This window comes from Hyperoodon ampullatus, assembly GCF_949752795.1.
Source record: "Hyperoodon ampullatus genome assembly, chromosome: 16".
In the NCBI taxonomy this organism is placed as follows: domain Eukaryota; kingdom Metazoa; phylum Chordata; class Mammalia; order Artiodactyla; family Ziphiidae; genus Hyperoodon; species Hyperoodon ampullatus.
Genome location: NC_136929.1, coordinates 2,098,566 through 2,119,716, shown reverse-complemented (window position 1 = coordinate 2,119,716; position 21,151 = coordinate 2,098,566). Strand labels below are relative to the sequence as shown.

The 21,151-nt window shown below is 55.1% G+C and overlaps 1 protein-coding gene across 1 annotated transcript; it reads left to right on the top strand.

Annotated features, from left to right (window-relative positions):
* Nucleotides 1–18,739: 18,739 nt before the first annotated feature.
* On the top strand, nt 18,740–19,915 carry SOX1 (SRY-box transcription factor 1; the record flags this gene model as incomplete). The annotated part of the gene is made up of 1 exon (XM_079721717.1): nt 18,740–19,915. One exon carries the CDS (start codon nt 18,740–18,742, stop codon nt 19,913–19,915), a length of 1,176 nt encoding a protein of 391 aa, XP_079577843.1.
* Between the last annotated feature and the right edge of the window lie 1,236 nt (nt 19,916–21,151).

The following is a 21,151-nucleotide window of genomic DNA, read 5'->3' as shown; positions in this document are numbered from 1 at the left end:
GTCCTCTGCCAGAGCTGAAAAATTCAAAGAGCAAGAAGCACTCATCTCAAAAGGGCTGTCACTGCGCCCCTTCACCTGCCCACATGTTGCCCCCTAACAAGGGGCAAGCGTGGAAACGCACGGTCACGACAAGCAGTTGGCATCTTTAGAAGCTTTGGAATTCCTCTTTGAACACTAATGGGCCTGTGAGGCTAGTACATTTTTGTACCCACTTCGCAGATCAAAAACTTAATCCCTGGAGGTTTAAACTACGACAAAATATTCAATTCTAGAATCATAAAGCATTAGTTCTGCCTTACTTTTAGGCTTGAAAAATCGAGGTCCCAGAGAAGTGAAGTGACGGCCCCACGGCAGAATTGGGCATTTGCTTGCATTGAACGCACAGCAACAATTTAACTGAAATTTAGACAGAATTGTTCAAAGGCTTTGGCATCATGTAGATTCAAAACCAGAGGAAAATCCTATGGACGTTTTCTTCCATGGAATCCTCACTTTCACTGCGTGACCACAGACCTAAAAGGAAAGGAGGAAAAGAAATATATCACCAGAAACAAACATGAAAACAGCTTTAAGAAGTGTACACCGGATGAAAGGGAGAAACGTCAAGGAAGACTGATGGGGCCGTCCCGGAAGGATGGCCCAGGTCTCCCCAAACCTGCAGACGTGCTCCCGGCAGGAGGACTCACACTTGCCCACTTTCGTGCACGGCCACGCCCGCGGGATTAGCATTGGTGCCCCGCGCATCGTAGGAGATCAGTACAGATACTTTTAATGACTGGATGAAGTTCTGAAACACAAAATCTCCCCAAACAAAGAAGGAGTAAGATCGCCAAAACCTACAGTTTATGAAGCAGGGGTCGCCCTGAGTATCCCTCAAGTCAACAACGGAGTCAAGTCAACAAATATGCCGTAATCAGTGGAGGAAATATGAAGTTAAGATTTGGTCACTGTTTCCCAAAGAAGACGATTTGATCACAAGACGGCAAGTGACAGCTCCACGTTTTCATCACAGGCTGCAGGGGAGGAGAGTTCGTCTCAGGTTTTCAGATGAAAACACTCAAATGTCCAGGTCGTCAGAGTCCCGGTTCCTGAACACAAACGCTGTGTCTGGGAGACGGTGGACAGCACCTCAGGTGCTGCACTGGTCAGACCGGTGGCGTTTTCCCTGGAGAAGTAGATGTCGTTTGGCCGGACCTCACTCCGTCCAGCACCCCCCGACCAGGGCAGTCAGCGGCAGCCACTGCAGTTGTCACAATAATCCTGTAAGTGGGAGTTAACGTCTCCGCTCTACAGACTGGGAGCCAGGATTGGAGAAGTTCAGAGACCGGCTCAAGGTCACACGTCAGGGAGCAGCAGAATGAAGCCAGGCTCCCTGGCAGGCAGTCTTGCACTAATGTCCACGTCACAAATGCTTCATCGTAAACATGCTTCTCTGCACCGGCTGTGTGGCCACCCCCTCCCAGGCTGTGACCTTTTCTCTGGACCCCGCTACACCAAGGCCGGAAGCTCTTCGAGGCTCCTGTGTGCTCATCACCTAGGAAGCAGGCAGACCACAAATATTAGGAACTTTATGAAGTTATTTTACCTTTTCAAAGGAGATTTGTTTAAATTTTGAATTAGTTAATTACTGAGAAGGTCTTTATTTCTATCTCTCTGCATATATATTCACAGAGAGAAAGCTCTGTATTCACAGGTGTAGTTGCGTGTGTACATACGTATGTAAGCACCAGCAAACTGCCCGTCTTTTTTTAAAATTTATTTTTTCATTGAAGTATAGTTGATTTACAATGTTGTGTTAATTTCTGCTCTATAGCAAAGTGACTCAGTTATACACATATATACATTCTTTTTCATATTCTTTTCCATTGTGGTTTATCCCAGGATATTGAATAGAGTTCCCTGTGCTCTACAGTAGGACCTTGTTGTTTATCCGTCCTATATACATGATTGTATCTGCTAATCCCAAACTCCCACTCCATCCCTCCTCCTCCTTTTAAGGACAATTATTCATGTTCTTCTCCATCGACAGGTGAAGTCTTCCAATCATTAAAGCTGTGCTTCTATTAATATAGAATTAAAGGACAGGAATAGAATGAAAGACTGGCCCTCATCAACTCTGCTACAGCCTGATATTCCAACTCTCTTCCTATCCAACAACCTGGGGTTCAGTTAACGCACCTGGTTTACTACGAAGGTTGACAATCGGAGAGAGCAGGGCATGCTTATGCCTCGTTCAACATGAGTATGGACGTTCAACAAATCAGCAAAAATGCATTATTTTATGGCTCAACAGTTGGTTCAGTTTAAATCCCTAGATAAAAAAGGCATAGAAAAATATTACCACGAGTGTGAAATAGTTACCTTCAGTAAAGAATGGGTGGCTGGAACTTCAAGGATGTTTTTGAGCGGCTGACTAACCATGTGGAAACCACCGCTAAGGGTGATTTTTGCAAGTTGCCTCGTCTCCTGGCGTGCCCCCTGCGGTGACGGCAGTGTCCTTCTGGATGAAGCCCTCTTTCTCCCTCCTTCCACCGGAATCGTTGCTCCCTGTCCCTTCTCCACCTCCCCCCACCCACCACCACCACCCCCGCCTTTCTCGAAGACCAGCCAGGACCCCGTGGAGTCGATGTGAGCTGCTCAATCATGGTGCATTATATATAAATGGGACACACCCGTGTGTAGGCGTGTTCCACGTCAGCGTGTGGGAATCTACACAGCCGTGTCCTCATGGGCTGCTGTAAAAGCTTTGACATTGTAATTCTTCCATAAAATTGGAAAATAATTCATTATAATTGCAAGACAATATGGTTTCTAGGTGAGTTTCAAGTAATCTCTTAGAAATACTAGGTTAAGCCAGGGATTCTCTGAATTCCAATCAGAAACACTTTGAGACCTTTTTGAAAATGCAGATAAGTTCTTCAAGAGATTGGGTCAGCTGGTCTGGGAGGGGGCCTGCACACTGGAGTGTTCTAAAGGCTTCGGGTGATTCTCTTGTGAAATATTCTTACCTAAACTATTTTTGCAGGTAGGTTGTGAAAATAGCAAACTCTCTAGTTAGAAAGTTCATTTTTGTACATTTAGAATTAATCAATCCTATAGACCTGAGAAAACAGCTTTAAAAAAGTTAACACCTCTGGTTTTCCATTAAAATATAATTAAAATGAATGGATACAGGAAGCTTTAGTTATCCTAAAAGTTCCATCCTGGTAGAATATTTGTTCTGCATATTTTAAAGAGGACCTGGGTGGAGGGCATTAAATTATGTTTTAATTCCATCCCATCAATGAGAATATGAGAAAAAAGTAAGGGCCTTATTTCAAGCACATATTAGCGGTGTGTGCATTCATGGAAACTAAGAATGTGTCTCAGGCGCTGCTTTTATAGTAAGGTAAATTGGTGTTTTGATCTCTGTTTATTATAAAGTAGATAGTAGCCTAAATAGTCTAGCCATTTTTTTCCCGGTTTTGTTGAGATATAATTGGCATACAGCACTATATAAGATTAAGGTGCACCGCATAGTGATTTGACTTACATACATCATGGGATGACCACCATCATCTCACAGAGATACAACATTAAAGAAGTAGAAAAAAGTATTTTTTCCTTGTGATGAGAACTCAGGATTTACTCTCAACAACCTTTGTATATAACAAACAGCAGTGCTAATTATATATATCAATTATTAATGATGTGATTATAGTTCATCACAAATTATTGTACTTATTTATCTTATAACTGAAAGTTTGTACCTTTTGACAACCTTCCTCCAATTCCCCCCTCCCCCTCCTCTGGTAACCACAAATCTGATCTCTTTTTCTCTGAGTTTGTTGGTTTGTTTTTGATGTATAATTGACCTACAATGCTATGTTAGTTTCTGTTGCACAACATAGTGATTGGATATTTTTATACGTTTCCAAGTGACGACCATGATAAGCCTAGTTGCCATCTGTCACCATATACAGAGATACATTTTTTGAAATGCCTGTCTTGAGGGAATCTGTGAGGCTGAGAAGTCGCTTTCTTTCATGGGAATCCCTGAGAACTTTCTTAATCTTCACACTGACTTTTGCCTTTCATCACACTTTGTAGTATAATCAAAAATTTCTATTTTGACCTTCCAGGTTCAAGAATAGGTTCTAAAAATGAAGAGTTGGCAGGATGGTTATACAAAAGAAAGGAGTGATGTGGGTGAAGCAGTGAGTCAACTGCTCCATATTATAAAAATCTAACAAGTAGTCTTTTTTTGCGACACAAGCATTACCTTGCAGCATTAGGGAATGGATGTGACCTTGTCAACATGTGCATTTTGTGTACAAGTTAGGCATCACCAAGAGGTGAAACACTGGGAAGACTTTTCAAGGATGACTAAGGCTCTGAGCGAGCACGTGGAAAATACTCTTCCTGCAGAATTATCCTTCCCGTTGCCCTGATTTACCGGAGAGCAGTGTGCAGGACGCGGCGCCCAAGCATTACTGGCGCTCAGGACTAGAAGCACCCGGGTTCTCGGGTGCTGTGAGAGAAAAGGGGGCCGTTTCTTTAGGAGCTTGCATCCCGTCGGATTGAAGGGGCGCTCTAGGCTTTGGGGGGGACTACTTGGGAGAGAAAAGGGTCTGCCCAGGCCTGCCTCGGGGACCCCAGAACAAAGAAGATGCTCTCTCCTCCCTCCTCGCTGTGGGAGGGCCCCGAGCGTCTTTTGGGCCCATCCCTGGGCCCCAGCTATGAGGAACAGCCAATTCCCACCCAGGCACCCAGACTTGGGGCCGTCGGAATGAAGCGGCTGGACCCGCTGCCCTCTGCTCTTGCTCTGGGCCTCACTGTGGACTGGCGTGGCCCCGGACAGGTGGGCGGACCTCAGCCGTGCCAGCCGGCTCCGCTGCGATAGCGGGTCTTTTCCTGGGGAGCTACCCCCAGTCTCACTACTGAGGCCACGGGAAAGGCGTGCTGCCAGAGGCCAAGTTCTCTGGATAGAGGCCTGGGCACCTGGGGAGGCCGGAGGAGCGGAGCTGCGCTCTCTGTCCCCTCCTGGTGCCCTGGGATCTGCAAAGCTGCCACCAGCAGTTGGTGGCGGGTGGAGGAGGACGGACCGAGGTGGGGTGTGGAGCGGGCTCAGTCCTTCCCCAGGCAGGCACCTCGCATCTCCCCCACCGCTGCTCTCCCCTGCCTGGGCGAGAGAGGCGGTCTCCGTGTTTACCGAATTCCTAGGTCGCCTGCGCCCAGGGCTCGGCCACGACTTTCCGAGCGCTCGCGTTCCTGGCGCTGTGCCCCTCGTGTCCACACAGGCTCTCGCACTCCAGGCCTAGATGTGGGTTAAAACTCCACTTCACAAGCCCCTTGATATGAGATATGGATTTGACATCTGTTTGCCAGAGTGTTTTGTACTTAGCCTAACACCCACTATTAAGTGACAAAATTGTGGCAGCCTGTCAAAGCCAGATGACTGGCAGCTGTTCTCTTACAAAACCCTTCAAATATTTGCAGGTTTTGAAGCTTTATGCAGTGTTGTACCCAATCTTTCAGTGATTTAACATGTAAAATATAAGTCAAAGTTTTAAATCTGGATTCCAAAATGTTTCCATTTTCCCTCCAAAAAGAAAAAGCTTTCAGGGTGTGTCTGCTGGAATCGGTCCAGTTCCAACCTGCTTCTCCTTCCCCAGCATGACATTCCTGCACAAACCCGGTTTTTTAAAAATGTCAAGGACCAAACTCTGTCTTCCTGCTGTTACCAGACATCTCCGATGACTGAACTAAATTACCTTAAACCCAAGGGAATACAGTTCCTCAGAAGTAGGTCGCAAAAAATAATAATAATAATCCCCAAGTAAAGCAGTGCTTTATTTTGCATTTGACAGTTACACCAATGTGCCTTTGGGGGAAGACCATCCTAGTTAACGCTGAGCTCTTTGGTGATTTCTAAAACACTACCTCCTCTCTCTGCACCTCTAAATAGCTTAGTCCGATTAAGAAATAATTTGCAAATGACACAGTGTTTCTCTAGATTAAGGTCCATTGAGTAAAGTCATGTGGGGTTTTGTCTCCACGATTTGCGCCCGGCAGACAAGGACCTCCTGAAAACTGCAGCTGTGAGCAATGAAAAAAAAAAATTATCATACATTTGTCCAAGATATATAGATAAGTACACACGCCTTACCCCCTGGAAGACTCAGGGCTGCCAAGCACTTAAGATGTTCAAATGTGCTGTACTTGTACGCCTTTTTTTTTCTTTTTAATGTTGGTAAATATCGTTCCTTCTGGTGGGAGGGGGTCATAAGTCCTTTGGGAAAAGGTGGGGTCATCATTTTCAGAAAGGGAGTTACTTTACTTTTGATACATTTCCAGAGGCTCTCAGAGGGTGCAAGAAGCACCACGCTAGAGAGAGATGGGAGAGAGACGTGGAGAGGGGTGGCTCCAGCCCAGGCGCCTCCTCGGAAGGTTTTCTCCTCGGGCTCTGCCGGGCGGACGGCTCGGTCCTCTGGGAGAGGCCGGGGCCTCCGCCTGCAGAGGGAGTCTGGGCGCAGCGAGGGCCGGCGCCCTGGGGTGGCCGCGCAGCCCCGCCGGGTTCCCTACCGGCCGTGCGCCCCGGGAACGCCAGCCTCCCCGGCCGCCGCCACTTTTTACCTGGAGAGTTTTGTGTCCACAACATTAAACCTTCGACACAGTCTCTGGTTCAGCAGCTGCCGAGTTGTTCGGCGGGGGGTAGGGGGTGGAGGTTAAAAGCCTGTAGCAGAGCAAAACAAAACAAACAAACAATAAGTAAAAAAAAAATAAAAGCAAGGCCAAGGTGTCCCCTGGGCGGGAGAACAAAGCTGGAGCTCGGGCCCGAGAGGAGAGAGCCCGGAGCGAGGACGTGGCGGGGAGCGAGAGGGCGGCGCTGAGACCCTTGTAAGCGGTCCAGGTGACTCGCGACTGCGGGTGTGGGGCTGACATCCTCCCCTCGAGGTCGGGAAGGGACCCGGAGAGCAGTTCGAGGCGGAACTCGGTAGCCTGCGTGATGACAGGAGTGACAGCTATTTTACAGCGGGGTGGGCGGTGGGGGCGGGTGCAGGAGAGAAGGGGGACTTGCCGGCCGGGGCAGCTTTATTGGGCCCGATCTCTGAGGCCGGGCCGGGCCGGGCCGGGCCGGGGCTGGGGGCGACGGAGGATCCGCGGAGCGCAGGGGGGGCGCGGAGAGCACGGGCGGCGCGGCTACACCTCCCGCTCCGGACGGCGTCGCAGCTGCTGGCGAACCAACTGCTCGATTCTATTCACTGTCGAGTAGGAACAAAAACGTGGCTATTTATTAGAATACTTGTTTGGTATTGTTCGCCGCCACACAAAAGACGTTTCATTGTGTGGAGGGACCCCCCTCTTTCCAGGGAGAAACAATAACTTGAAATTGTCTTTAAAGTCTTTTCCATCAGTAATAAATTTCATTTTCTGGTCTCTCCCGCCGGCAGCGTGCGTGTCCGGGAGGGCGCGCGAGGCGAGGAGCGGCGTGTGCGTGTGCAGCGAGTGTGCGAGCGGGGCGCGCGTGAGTGTGCGCGTGTGAGTGTGCGTGCGCGTGGCGCCCGCGTCCGCCGTGCGGCGCCGCCGGAGCCGGCCGGGCTGGGGTCCCTGGGCAGAGGCGCGCGGCGTGAGGAGTGGGCGGGCCCCGCGACGCCGGGTTGGGGAGGTGCCCGGGGCCGAGGACCCGCTGCAGCCGGCGAAGGAACTAACTGTAAGTGTGTCTCCAACTTGCGCGCGGGCCGCCGCCCGCCCCGAGCCGGGGAAGGGTGCGGGAGGGGCTCGGAGGGCGGGGGGGCGCGGGGGCCCTAGGCGACCTTCCGGGGGCGGGGGGCATAGAGCGTCCCCCAGCTTCCGTCCCCGGTCGAGCACAGGTGGGGAGCTGCGCTGACCGCCGCGGGTGGACTCGGACCCGCGCGCCGGCCACGTTGGTCATTTTCTTATCTGTGCGTTCACTCCTCCCTCCTCCTCGGCTTTTTGGATTGGCCGCCCCCCAAGGGGCCGAGACTGTGTTTCACTCCGGGTCGCCTTTTGCGGAGAGGGGAGAGAGAGGTCGAGCCAGTGGGTTTTGGGGGGAAGGTTCGCGTCCGCAGGCTCCCCTTTTCCTCCTGCCCGCGCGCCCCCGCCCCGCCGAGGCCCGGGCTCCCGGCGCAGCGCCCTTGCCCTGGGCCGAGGCGACTCCGGCTCTCGGCAGCGCGCCCGGCAGCGCTGAGAACTAAAGCCGCGGGTCGAAATTACGTTTTAAAAATGAACATGTCGAGCGTGTGCCATTTAGTGAGAGGTGTTTTGGGCAAAGAATCAATTTAACTTTGACTGACCGACGGTCTTGACTGTTAATACTGCCACACACACACACACACACACACACACACACACTCAAAATCCGTCAACCGGGATCCCTGGACACGCGGCGAGCGCCCCTGGACTCGGCGCCTGGCCGGGAGCCCCGCGGGCGCGGCCGCCGCCTCCGTCCTGCTGGCTAGGGCAGCGCCCCCCCAGGTGGGGTCCAGGGTGCCCTAAAGCCCCGCCTGCCCGGTGGGCCGCTTTAGGTAGGGGTGGCCACCCCCACCCCCGCGCGCCGTCGCCCAGCCCCTCGGCGCGTCCTCCCTCCTCCAGCGCAATGGCACCCGCTCGGCTTCACGGCTCCACACGACGCGCCTCGGTCCTCCCTGCGCGCAGCTGGGAGTCTCCGCACCCGCGCGCGCGGACCGCCCGCCTCCGCCCTCTATTTCCCCGGTTTCAGCCGCCCGCTGAGAGGAGCGGTGGGGAAGTTTCAAAGGTGAAATGGATTTTCGGCGGTGGCTGGCGCTGGAAACCAGCGGCCGGGAGGGGCCGGTCAGGCAGCCATCGACCGGGCACAGGACGGGGCTGGCTGCCTCTCCATGCAAGAAACGGGTGTTTGAACACGATAGCGGCCGCCAGTCAATTAACCCATTAAAAGCCCGCTTTTCCGCATCGATTTCCCGGAGCGCTCCGGGGCCGGCGTTCTGGAAGCTCCTTTGTGAAGGCGGGGGGGGGGGGGGGGGGGGGGGCGGGTCTGCACCGAGGGTGCCCAGTTGGCTCAGAGACCCTCAGCCCCGCGGCAGGGCTGCCCAGGCGGCCGGGTCGGGGGCTTCTCCCTCCGCTAGGGTCGAGGAGGGAGGGCTTCTGTCCTCAGCTCCGGCCTGGCGGGTCGGTGACGCCCGCGGCAGAGGGGGGAACTCCCCGCGCCGGCCAGTGTCCCCCGACGCGCCCAACTGTGGCTGCGAACCAGAGGTTAAGGCCAGCGCCCACGCGGAAAGGAACTGCGCCCCACCCCCCCTTCCCTGCGGTGCTCCCAGCTTTCCTGTCCCAGCAGCGTCTTTCATGGACGGGGCGACGCAGGCCGGGTGAGTGGCCTGAGCACTGGCAGGCCGGAGAACGCCACACTTGCTCCTTGAGGGCGACAGAAAACCTCCGGGTGGCCTTGAGTTCCAGTCCTCGTTATCACCAGAGAGGATAGAGCAAAAGGCCGAGCCTGGCGTGTGAGGACAGCAGCTGGAGGGAACGGGCAGGACTGGCATCAGAGGAGGGGGCGTCTCTCACGGAACCTGCGGGAACTGCGGCCAGTTAGACTTGCTGGACCCGATCTCCCCGCGCACGAGGAGAAGGAGGCCGCCGGGACCCTGCCGCGGGGCTGTGCCCCCAGCGCTGCCTCCCTGGGCGGAAGCAGAGGGTCAGCCACCTGGAGAGGCCGGTGGTAACGAGCGAGGGTCTCCTGCAGGAGCAGCTGCGCCTGTTGTCGTGAGGGCTCAACACAATTTTAGATGAAACCTAAGAAAGCGCAGAGTTCCTACCCTGAAAACCTAACACCCCTCCTCTGCTGCTTGATGGGGTCCTTTGTCCTTTTGGGACCACTCGCCGGTGCCCCAGGGTGCCAGTCCAGGAACGGTCGGTCGGTCCATAAAGGGAGAGGTGGTCCCCAGCAGCCAGATGGAGAGGTGGCAATCTCCCATTAGCCGGTTTTGTAGAAACCCCACTGTGTTCACCCACTTCTTCCTCACGCAGATTTAGGGGTCAAGCATTTACCTCTGAAATGGGGTGCACTCCTCTGTCTGTCTCTCTCTCTCTATCTCATGCCAAACCTCCCTCCATCTTATTTTGGTGGTGCCCAGTCCCCAAGATGGTTACTGTTCTGAGTGGGGGGAGGTCCCTGGACACCCTTGGGAGTGGGCTGCAGGTCCTTCCCCATCCCTCCTGCCACCCCAAATATCTAAGAAAGAATAATACTACAAGTGTGTTCTCCAAAAAGACCCACGCACCCAGATAGTCACCAGGCCTCCACCCAGCGAGAGGGAAGCCTAGTTTCCCCTTGCAGGATGGCTGGCTCTGTCTCTACGGGGTAAGAAAATGGCACTGAAATGTAGCCAGGGGGCCTCTCTTAGCTCAGAGCGCAGGGCCCTGGTGCTGCCTTTGGAGCCCAACCCCACTGCCTGAAGATTTTGACTGACCCGCTCCTCTGTTTGCTGTTTTCTGAAGTAAGCAACTGAAAGGGCTTGAAATTGTGTCACAAGTGATGTTTTAATCTCATTGAAAAGTGTATTAAAGGACAAGATGTAATTTATGTGAGATGCTTCGATGAAAGGAGAGATTGGAGTGGATGGTCTTTTCACTCATGCGAACCTCGTGTCATGTTTATATTGAAGCCTGTGTAGCTAATCTAATTTACAATAACAGGGATGGCCTGTACGAAAAAGCATCTCTGATTTCACTTTATTTCTTTTCATATAGAAATTCCTTATGACTTGTCTTCTCTTGTGACTGATGCCTTTTCTATTTGGGGGCTAATGAGAGAGAATATGAGAAAGGGCCATGTTTACTCATAACCGTGTCTCTTTCCTGCATACACCTCATGGTCCTCGGCCGGCCTGGACTTGACCGGGGCACTGCATGGCCCTGAGGCACTATTTTTGATCTTTTCAGAATGAACCTTATGGCAGCCTCCAGGGTCAAACCCTCCCCCACCACCACCACTTGGATGGGGCCTGCCGGGCTTGCCTGTTTAACTGCAGAGGCTGGATGGGTTTCTGCCAAGGATGCTGGCTTTAGAAGTTAGCTTAATCAGATGTACTGTATTCACAGGCCTTTAGTTCTGCAAATTTTAATTTGAACAGTTAGGAAGGTCCTCCCATTCGGCAAAGTTTGATCTTCGCTGAGTCTTCCCAGGAGCTTTGGAAGAAACCAAGCACACCTCCTGCTCAGACGAGGAGCTTTGTATTCTTATTATCACACTGAACACAAGCATTCTTTACCAATAAAAAACTACACGCGTTAGAAAATTACAACTTTTGTACAACGTAAAAAGGTGTATTCAAACTGTTAATTACCGGAGGTTGTGTAAATGAAACTTTAGCAGTGACCCATTTAATTCTGTGGTAATTACTGACAAAATAAGACAAGGCGGTATATTTATCTTGAAGGAGAATATTGCACTGGTGTAGTTAAGCCAAGGAGTAAGAAAAAGTTAGAGTGGGGTGTTGCAGAAATATAAAAAGTACATAAAAATCGCACCCTGAAACCATTTGGGTTCAAAGCACAGAAGGCGCGGCTCAGGTGGCTTTCTGAAAAGCCCGCGCACATTTTAGAGGTTCTGGCATTTCCTCCCTAAAATCCAAGGCTCCCAAACCGTCTGCTCTGGCACCGTCGTCTCAGCGCCGCGGATTCCTCGCCTTGAGCGCAACTTTTGCGAGTCCTGGAAATCTGGGAGGCAGAAGGAGGGCTCTGCCTCGGCTCCCACCCGACTCGCGCCCCGGGGAGGAGAGGCTGGACAGCCGGGCCCCCGAGCGGGATTCCAGGGTAACCCTGAAACCGCGTTGAGCCCAGGCTCGGGCCGGCCAGGTCGGGGGTGGGGGGGGGGTCGGCCACGTCCCCGCGCCCAGTTCGCTTCCTGCAGGCGAGTCTAACGGCTTTTTCCCTCCCTCTCCTTCCTGGGGCTTTCAGCGATGGTCCAGGAAGGGACGCGGCCCGGCTTGCGCCCATCTTCCTCTGCCCAGGGTCGGGCAGCGGCTTCGCCAGGGCCAACCGGGCCAGGCCACTGAGCACTAGCCGCGGTTCCCACTCGAGCCACTTTCCCTCCCAGCTCTGCGTAATCGGCGGGGACAGAGAATGCGGGCAGCCTGCGGCGCCCACAGGCGCCTGACTCTCCACGCGCTCACCCCACCTCCAGCTCCAGGGACCGGCGAGGGCTGCCCTGGGCCGGTGGCCCTGCGCCGTCCCGCAGCGGGGCGGGGTGGCAGCCGGGGCAGGCTCCCGCCTTTAGCGGCCACCCAATTGAAGTGCGCGCTGAAGCCGCGCTCGGCCCAGCCCTCCGCCCCAGTTGGTTTGGGCAGGGTGGGCACCCTCGAGCAGACCCCAGCGCCCAAGCGGACGGGACAGTAGACAGGCCTGGCTGAGATTCTTCTCGGAAAGTTTCCCGCAGAACAAGCGCCGGGCAGGCGAGCGGCAGAGCGGAGCTGGCGGGGAGGCCTGGGCGCCCCGCACCCCGCGGCCGCCCTCCCTCCAGAGCGCCTGCAGCTCGCCCGGGCGGAGGGCGCGAGGCTCCCCTCGGGCCCCAGTGTTTTCCTCCCCTTGTCTTCTCTCGTTCATTCATAAACCTGGTGGCTACAGACGCGGCTTGAATATTGACGGCTCTCCCCCAACTGCTCCGCCGTTAACCCAATTACAGAATTCATCAAGAACTGTGTTGAATTATCTCTTTCCATACAGTATCAGCATTAGCCTAATTAAAAGCTATAATGTCTGATATAATGATTAAATCGTTAGCTCTGCTGTAGGGAAGCAATATTTTGTTTTCCCTTCAATTAGAAGCTGATTGAGGTTTTCAGAGCAGGTCAGCTGTGAAATTTGAATTATATGTGTGAGTACTGCTCACAGGGTGAGCCCCTACTCGAAAGCTCCCAGAGATTCTCCAAACGCTTTCACCCAGAGCGCTAGAGGCACAAACAACGCGCGCGCGCTCACACGCAGGCTTGTTTGATCTTCTCTGTGAATTTACGGATCTCCACGCCGATCGCTGGAGACAAGAGTCTTGCTTGGCTTCGAGGGGATGGGCTTTATTTCCTTTTTCCTGCAGACGGTCCTGGAACAGCCCTCCAAACCCCACGCTTCTAGTTGAAGGAGAGGAAGGGGCCTTGCACGCTCCGAGCAGCTACAAAGACCTCCTGCTCTGTGATGACCGAAGTCGCTCGAAGCTCCGTATCGGCAGCGATTCTCTTTCCCTTCTCCTTCTTCTCTTTCCCCCTTTCCCACGACTGTTTTTTCCCCTTTAACACAAAAACGAACCAACAAAAAAAAACTTTTCGGTTACTTTGGCTCCTTGGCCTTGGCAACAGTGGGGTCAAGATCGCCGTGTCAGGGGGCAGAGGGGTACCGAGAGCGTCCGGGGACCGGGAGAGACGAGCGCCCTCACGACCCCCAGCCCGTCGCCCGCGCGCTCCGGCGCGCAAACCCCCGAACGCGCGCTCGCCGAGCCCCGGAGCCCGGCGTGTGGCTGGAGAGCGCCGGCCCGAGGCCCCGGAGCTCCGCCCGGACGGCGAGGGCGGCGGCGGCCAGCAGACGGCGATCGCGGCCCGCGCGGCGGCCAGGTCCAGGCAGACGCGCGCGGGGCCGGGGCCGGGGTCGGGGCGCGCGCCTGGGCCGGTTCCCCGCCCCCCACCGCATCCCCGCGAGGTGCCCTCCGGCCAGCACGCCGCCCGGCGCCGCGGTCCCCTCCCACACGCGCGCGTCTCCGCCTCTTCTCCGTCTGCGCCTCCTGTTGGCCGAGATGACCTCGGGCGCCTCTTCCAATTGAACTGTCTTCTCTTCTTTCCTTTTCTTTCCCGCGCTTTCTTTCCGCCTTCTCTTCCTCGCTCTCCTCAGGTTGCTCCTTTCTTTCCCCAAAGTCCTGCCTAGGAACTGGCGGCTCCGTCGTGGTTTGCCTCTTGGAACTCTGGTTTCAGTCCTTTGGGCTACGCCCTGGGCGGTCTACGGAAGCGCCTACACGTGGCCTCCGTCCTCAGGGGCCTCGGGAAGCCGCTGGGGCTGAACTACGGGAGGGCCGCAGGCGGAGGTCTGGGCACATCCCCCGGAGGGTGTCATCAAGACAGGCCGTCTGCGCCAGGGCCTCGGAAGACAGGAGAGTATTGGTCTTCTTCGCTTCCCCAGAGTGACCTTTGATTGTCCTCTGGAACCCCTAATCTGTCCATCTCCCTGCTTCTTGGAGCTTGAGCCGGGCACTGGTACAGAAGGTCACCTCTGTGTGCCTGAAAACTAGCTTTCATTTACAGATTGCTAGGGCCGGGGATGCTGTCCACAGTAACCCTCTGTGCTTCCCAGAATTCTCCTGAGCGCAGCCAAGGGGAGGGGAAAAAGCCAACGCCAAAAAAGTTTCAGTCACTCCGTACTGGCAGTATAAGCTACTGGGGTTAGATTTAAAGTCCAGAACCCAAGTTATTTGAAAGCCAAGGGCTCTTGTATAGTTGCCTAAATACAGCACATAAATATATATGCATATATTCTTTGTGTACACACCTGTATGTATCTGTATGCCTGTATTCTGTGGTATACATGGTATATACAGGTGTGCATATATCGTGTGCACCAGTATGTATATGTATGAATATATGTATATGTCCTGTGTGTATACATATGTTTATATGTGTGCATATGTACATATATTCTGCGTGTACACACACGTATGTAAACATGTCCATATATTCTGTGTGTGTGCATATGTATGTTTATACAATGCATATATTCTGTGTGTATACACATGGGTATAAACGTGTATATATTCTGTGTGTATGCATATGTATATACACATGCATATATTCTGTTGGTGCACATGTATGCATACATATGCAAGGTGTGTGTATATGATTTCCTCTAATGATGGCTTGGATCTGAATTTTCTTTGAGGATCATGCCTACAAGTTAAATAAAAGAACAGAAAGCATCTTTACTTATGCACACTTCTAAGTTGATCTTCTCTTTGGCGCTTTGAACAAAGAGGCACAATGAAGTTTCTGAGCTGCCAAGAGAGCAAATGTGGTCACTCAACAGTGAACGAATCCTTTGCTGGGGGTCTGGGCTTTGATGTTACTTGGACCTAGTGTAGTCTGCCTTCAGATTCTCCAGTGCCTGGCCTTGGAGAAAGTCCTCAGCGTAAAGAAGGTCCCTGCCAACCTGGTGGGGGGCAGGAGGGAGAAACATAGAATCGAGGAGAGGAGGTGTTTTTCAAACCGTTTTGAACCGTTTTCTCTTTTTAAAGAGTGGCTGGGGGGGGGGGGGGAGTCACTAGAAGCAAGACGTTGAGGCTCCTAGAAGCCATCGCCCGCAGGAGTTAATACGATGCTCCACAATCTCCATGCCAGGATGGAAGGCACTGAGAAGTCTGGCAAGCAGCGCCCTGCCACTGCCTGACTGGCACAGGCGGCGGCTGCCAATCATCTATCGCTTGGCAACAAGTTACACCTGCAGCTCGGGTTTAATACTGATGCACTTGGACACCCATAGTGTGTGCACCCGCTAGGGCCCAGGGAACACCTCGTCACTAAAAAGGGCTTATGGAGAGCGCCCCGAACGCTGAGCACTAGCACGATCTCACACAAGGCTAAACCATTTACCCCCTATTTAGATGCTCTGCAAAACAAGGGTAACTTTGTATTTGGAAACAATTTTCAGGACTATGGTAGAAAGAAACCAGCCCATTTCAAAGTCAGCTATCCAAGCTCCCCAAAGCATAAAGCCTTCCAGCAGTGCGCACTGGAGAGCAGGGTGTTTATAAAATAAATTGCTCCATTGATATGGAAAAGAATGTGCCAAAGCCTGATTCACACGAAGTATTTTCAGGGGGGCTTAGGCTGTTTATTTTAAAATCTAAATTGAAAAGCAGAGGAAAGAAATCTTTCAATTGCTAAGTGTATAATATAGTTTATAATTTGTAAACCATTTCCTTTATTTCAGTCTTGCTGACTTTCCATAACACACTGGATCACACGGCACACCCATTGCCTCCTAAATTATCAAAGGAGAAACAGATCTGTAGCATTCGTAAACAGTATTCTTGTTCTTTTTTTGTTCATTCACAATGTAACTGATATTTGGAGGTAGTGCATGAAACAAATCAAAAGGTTTAACAAACTCGACTGGTGAAATAAGAAGGCAGTTGATAACCAAGTTTATAACCTAGACACTTAGTGAAAAATAAATATGAAATGACGTTTCCGTTCTAATATAATTATATATTATTTGATGAGTTCACTATTAAATGCTGAATGGCCTGAAATGAAAGCAGTTTAATCTGCAGAGACCAATTTGCTCTTGCACTGCATACTGTAGCAACCCTGCAATTAAAAAAAAAAAAGCCTACAGTAATAATCATAGTAATTGAGAGGAAAGAAAGCATTATTCCTGTACCTTGGACAAGCAATAGGGTCAGGAAATTCACAACGGCAGCATTTTTTTAATGGGGGGGGGGGAAGAGGCGTCATGTATTCACTGACCAACATACTTAAACATCATTATTACTCCTCTTGTAATGATCATCATCATCATTATATGTTTATTTCTATTACAGTATGGTCAGTCGGGCCGCTTTGCTTAGGCTCCACTTTACCCACCAGGCAACTCCTAAACACCTCCCTCTGCAGCGCACAGAGACGCCCCCGTTACTCCATGAGGACTCTGGAGGGATGCTTGGACTGTCATTGATTTTCTGCAAGTCTTTGGGCCACTTTCATACCATTGGGATTGTACCGGCAGCGTGAGCGCAATGGTGTTTGAGAATGGGCTTGGAAATCTCTTGTACTTCCCGATATTGAGAACCCTTCAAGGTTTAAGAATTATAACCGCAGGTCTATGCCTTAATCGTTCCAGGAAACAGGCCTCTCGTTTGCATAATGCAGGAAAACGGCATCTGTCGCTCGGTCCCGAGGCCTCACTTTTCCGATTCGGGTTCAGGTGGGCCCCACTCCGTTCACGGAGTTTTCGCAGTTCTTAGGCAAACGGCTTGTGGAAGATTCGCTCCAAGAGAGCGTGGGCTAGATAATTCTTTTGCGATTTCAACAAACTTTTTCAACGGTCGTTGAGTAACTAGATTCCAGATAGATCTTGTTTTCAACCTTCCCAGAAATTCCTTTTCAGGAGGAAGAAGCCAAATTGAGAAGACCACGTGATTACAACCCCTAGGCTCATTAAGAGACCCCCCGCCTCCAAAATAAGAGCTCAGGGCTAAGGCTAAAAGCAGCTGTGGAGCCAAGCCCGACACAAATGCTTCCCCGTTACGGGATTATCGCGGCCTGGACCGCGGAGGCCTGGCCTACGAGAGGGGGCACTGGAGAACTTGAGCACAGCGGCGGTGAAGCGTGCATCCGTGGGAGGGCGGGGGGCTGAGCTGCCCAGGCCTCGCAGGAGAGCCCGCGCGGTGCGGGGAGAGGGGTGCTTTCCAGTCGTGTACCTATAGGACGGTCTCCCCTGCTCCCAAGGGCGCGCCCTTGCTTTCCAGCCCTCGGGCCGAGCTGAGGGCGAGGATGCCGCCTCGGCCTCCAACTTCCCCCTTCCCAGCAGGCGCAGAGCTGGCTGGCAGGGGAGCGGAGGAGGAGCCGGGTCTCCTTTGCGCTCTTTTAAACAAGGCTCCGGGCTGCATTCCCCCGCCACCACCCCCCACCCCCCCGCCCCGCTGGATTCTTTCTTCGTCTTCGCTTTTAAACCCAATCGTTAATCGTTCGGAGCGCGCGGGCGGGGAGAGGCAAGGAGGGTGAGCTCGGGGTTCGCCGCCGCCGCGCGCGCTCAGGAAGCAGCGTGGCTGTGACCCCCTCCCGGGCCTCCTCCCCCCTCCTTCCTGCCCCCGCTCCCCCCTCCTCCCTCCCCCTCCCCCTCCTCCCCGCTCCGCCGCCCGCGCCCGGCGCCTCTACTCCCTCCCCACGTCACTCGCCAGCGCGCCATGCAAATCACCGCCGCCGCCGGCTCCCATTGGCCGCGGCGCGCTCATTTAATGGCAGCCCGGGCCGGGCGTATGGCTGCTGGGCCCCGCGCGCCGCCGGCCCCGCGTGCGCCTCCGCTCCGAGCGCACGGCCCCGGGCAGGCAGCGGGCAGCCCATCCCGGGCTCGGCCGCCCTGCTTTCTGGCCTTCTCTGCGCGCCTGCCCTCCCTCAGCTGCCCCCGGCCCCCCTCCCCGGAGGCACCGTGAGCGCCCCCCCGCCCCCCCCGCTCCCCCCTCGGCGCCTCGCTCCCCACGGGCACCTGGGACCGGCACATGCCCAGCGCACGCGGCGCGCCGCGCTGCTAGAAGTTGCAGCCCCGGAGTTGGAGGCCGCCGAGGACCGAGCGCAGGAGAAAGGAGGCTCCGGCGGCGGGCGGGCGAGGAGGCGGCGGCGGCGGCGAGCCCCGGGCCGGGCCCCGCTCACCGCTCGCGTCCCGGAAAGTGGAGCTGCAACTTGGCCGCGACTGAACCTGTTTGCACTGCTCCGCCGAGGGCGACCCGGCTGCGGCGGCGACGGCGATCCCGGCCCTCGGCCTCTTTGGCAAGTGGTTTGTGCTGCAGAGAAACTTTCCACCTGTGAGCCGGACCGGCGCTAAGTGCGTGTGTTTTTGCCTCTTTTTTGTTGCTGTCGCCTCCACCTCTCCCCATTCTTCTCTCTGCCAGGACCTCTCCCCGCGACCCACGGCTCGTTCCGTCTGAGCCCCTCTCCGTCCCCCCCGCCCCCCGGCCGTCTATGCTCCAGGCCCCCTCCTCGCGGTGCCGGTGAACCCGCGAGCCGCCCCGATGTACAGCATGATGATGGAGACCGACCTGCACTCGCCCGGCGGCGCCCAGGCCCCCACGAACCTGTCGGGCCCGGCCGGGGCGGGCGGGGGCGGCGGCGGCGGCGGTGGCGGCGGCGGCGGCGCCGCGGGAGCCAAGGCCAACCAGGACCGGGTGAAGCGGCCCATGAACGCCTTCATGGTGTGGTCCCGCGGACAGCGGCGCAAGATGGCCCAGGAGAACCCCAAGATGCACAACTCGGAGATCAGCAAGCGCCTGGGCGCCGAGTGGAAGGTCATGTCCGAAGCCGAGAAGCGGCCTTTCATCGACGAGGCCAAGCGGCTGCGCGCGCTGCACATGAAGGAGCACCCGGACTACAAGTACCGGCCGCGCCGCAAGACCAAGACGCTGCTCAAGAAGGACAAGTACTCGCTGGCCGGCGGGCTGCTGGCGGCAGGCGCGGGCGGCGGCGGCGCGGCCGTGGCCATGGGCGTGGGTGTGGGCGCTGCGGCCGTGGGCCAGCGCCTCGAGAGCCCGGGTGGCGCGGCGGCCGGCGGCTACGCGCACGTCAACGGCTGGGCCAACGGCGCCTACCCCGGCTCGGTGGCGGCGGCGGCGGCGGCCGCGGCCATGATGCAGGAGGCGCAGCTGGCCTACGGGCAACATCCGGGCGCGGGCGGCGCGCACCCGCACGCGCACCCGGCGCACCCGCACCCGCACCACCCGCACGCGCACCCGCACAACCCGCAGCCCATGCACCGCTACGACATGGGCGCCCTGCAGTACAGCCCCATCTCCAACTCGCAGGGCTACATGAGCGCCTCGCCTTCGGGCTACGGCGGCCTCCCCTACGGCGCCGCCGCCGCCGCCGCCGCCGCCGCGGGCGGCGCGCACCAGAACTCGGCCGTGGCGGCAGCGGCGGCGGCGGCGGCCGCGTCGTCGGGCGCCCTGGGCGCGCTCGGCTCTCTCGTCAAGTCGGAGCCGAGCGGCAGCCCGCCGGCCCCGGCGCACTCGCGGGCGCCGTGCCCCGGGGACCTGCGCGAGATGATCAGCATGTACTTGCCGGCCGGCGAGGGCGGCGACCCGGCGGCGGCGGCGGCCGCAGCCGCGGCGCAGAGCCGGCTGCACTCGCTGCCGCAGCACTACCAGGGCGCGGGCGCGGGCGTCAACGGCACGGTGCCCCTGACGCACATCTAGGGACGCGGGGGGCCCTGCGGCCGGCGACGCGCCGGGCCCTGCGGCCGGCGACGCGCCGCCTGGCTTTTGTACAGACGTTTCCACGTTCTCGTAAACAGGCAAACACTGGCGCCGAGCACCAGGTGACACCCGGCCCCCCTAACCGGGAGCTCCTGGGGACAGCTAGGCGGGACCGTTGTGCGTTTGAGACTGAACTTCGGTGTTTTCTTGAGACTTTTTGTACAGTATTTATCACCCGCGGAGGCAGAAAGCGTTTTCTTTGCTCGAGGGGACACAGAGACCAAACCAAGCGAGAGGCGACGCCAGCTTTTTTCTATCCCGGCCGCGCGCCCGCCCTCCGGCCGCATCGCCTCCTGACGGCGTCGGGTGCCGGCGACGCGGGGAGCTGTTCTCATTTGTTATCGGTGTAGTGAGCCAGAGCCAAATACACGCTTTTGGTGGTCGTTACCGCCTTGGGGGGGTTGGTTGGTTAATTTATACCAAGAGATGCCCACCCGCACCCCTTTCAGACGGCAGCGTTATTCTGGGTTTTGTAAAACTTTCTGTATCTGAGCATTTCCGGTTTTTTGTTTTGTATTATTTCATGTAAACGCGTTGTGAAGTTTTTATCGGAGGCGTTGCGGTGTGGGGAGGAGGATTCAGATTATGTACATAGTTTCCTGAAAATCCTTTCTTCTCAAAACGGTAAAGGAACCTCCACCCTAAAAATGCATCGAGCTTTGAGTCAATAAATTGGAGAGAGAAAAGTCCGGTTTTTCCCCCTAAATTTGAAACGTGCTAAATTTAGATTCATGTTTTATGAGCTCAAAACACAATCACTAAATCTGACTAAGGAGAAAGAAAAATTATCAGCGTGAACTAAAACTGAGGGAACACCAGGGGAGAGAGGGTACGTTTTTCATGGAGCTGCATTCAGAGGAACGGAGGGAAGTTAAAATCGGTAGATTATTATTACGGAACGAGAAATAATTGCCCCCCCAAAAAAAGAAATTTAGTTTTGTAGTCCGGCCGTTGGGTGTGTAGTTTATAGCTGCCGGCCGCTGCCGGCGGGCTTTGCGATCCCTGGTTTTGGGCTTTGCCTCTTGCAGCTGGCCCGGGACCTGAGTGCAGTTTGGGGCGGAGGAGGGAAGAGAGAAGACCCCAATGGCGGGACCAGGCCAAGGATGGATGACAGAGACCACGGCGGGGGCGCGGGGTCCCCCGACTCCCGGGCAGTTAACAAGATTGCGAGTGGAA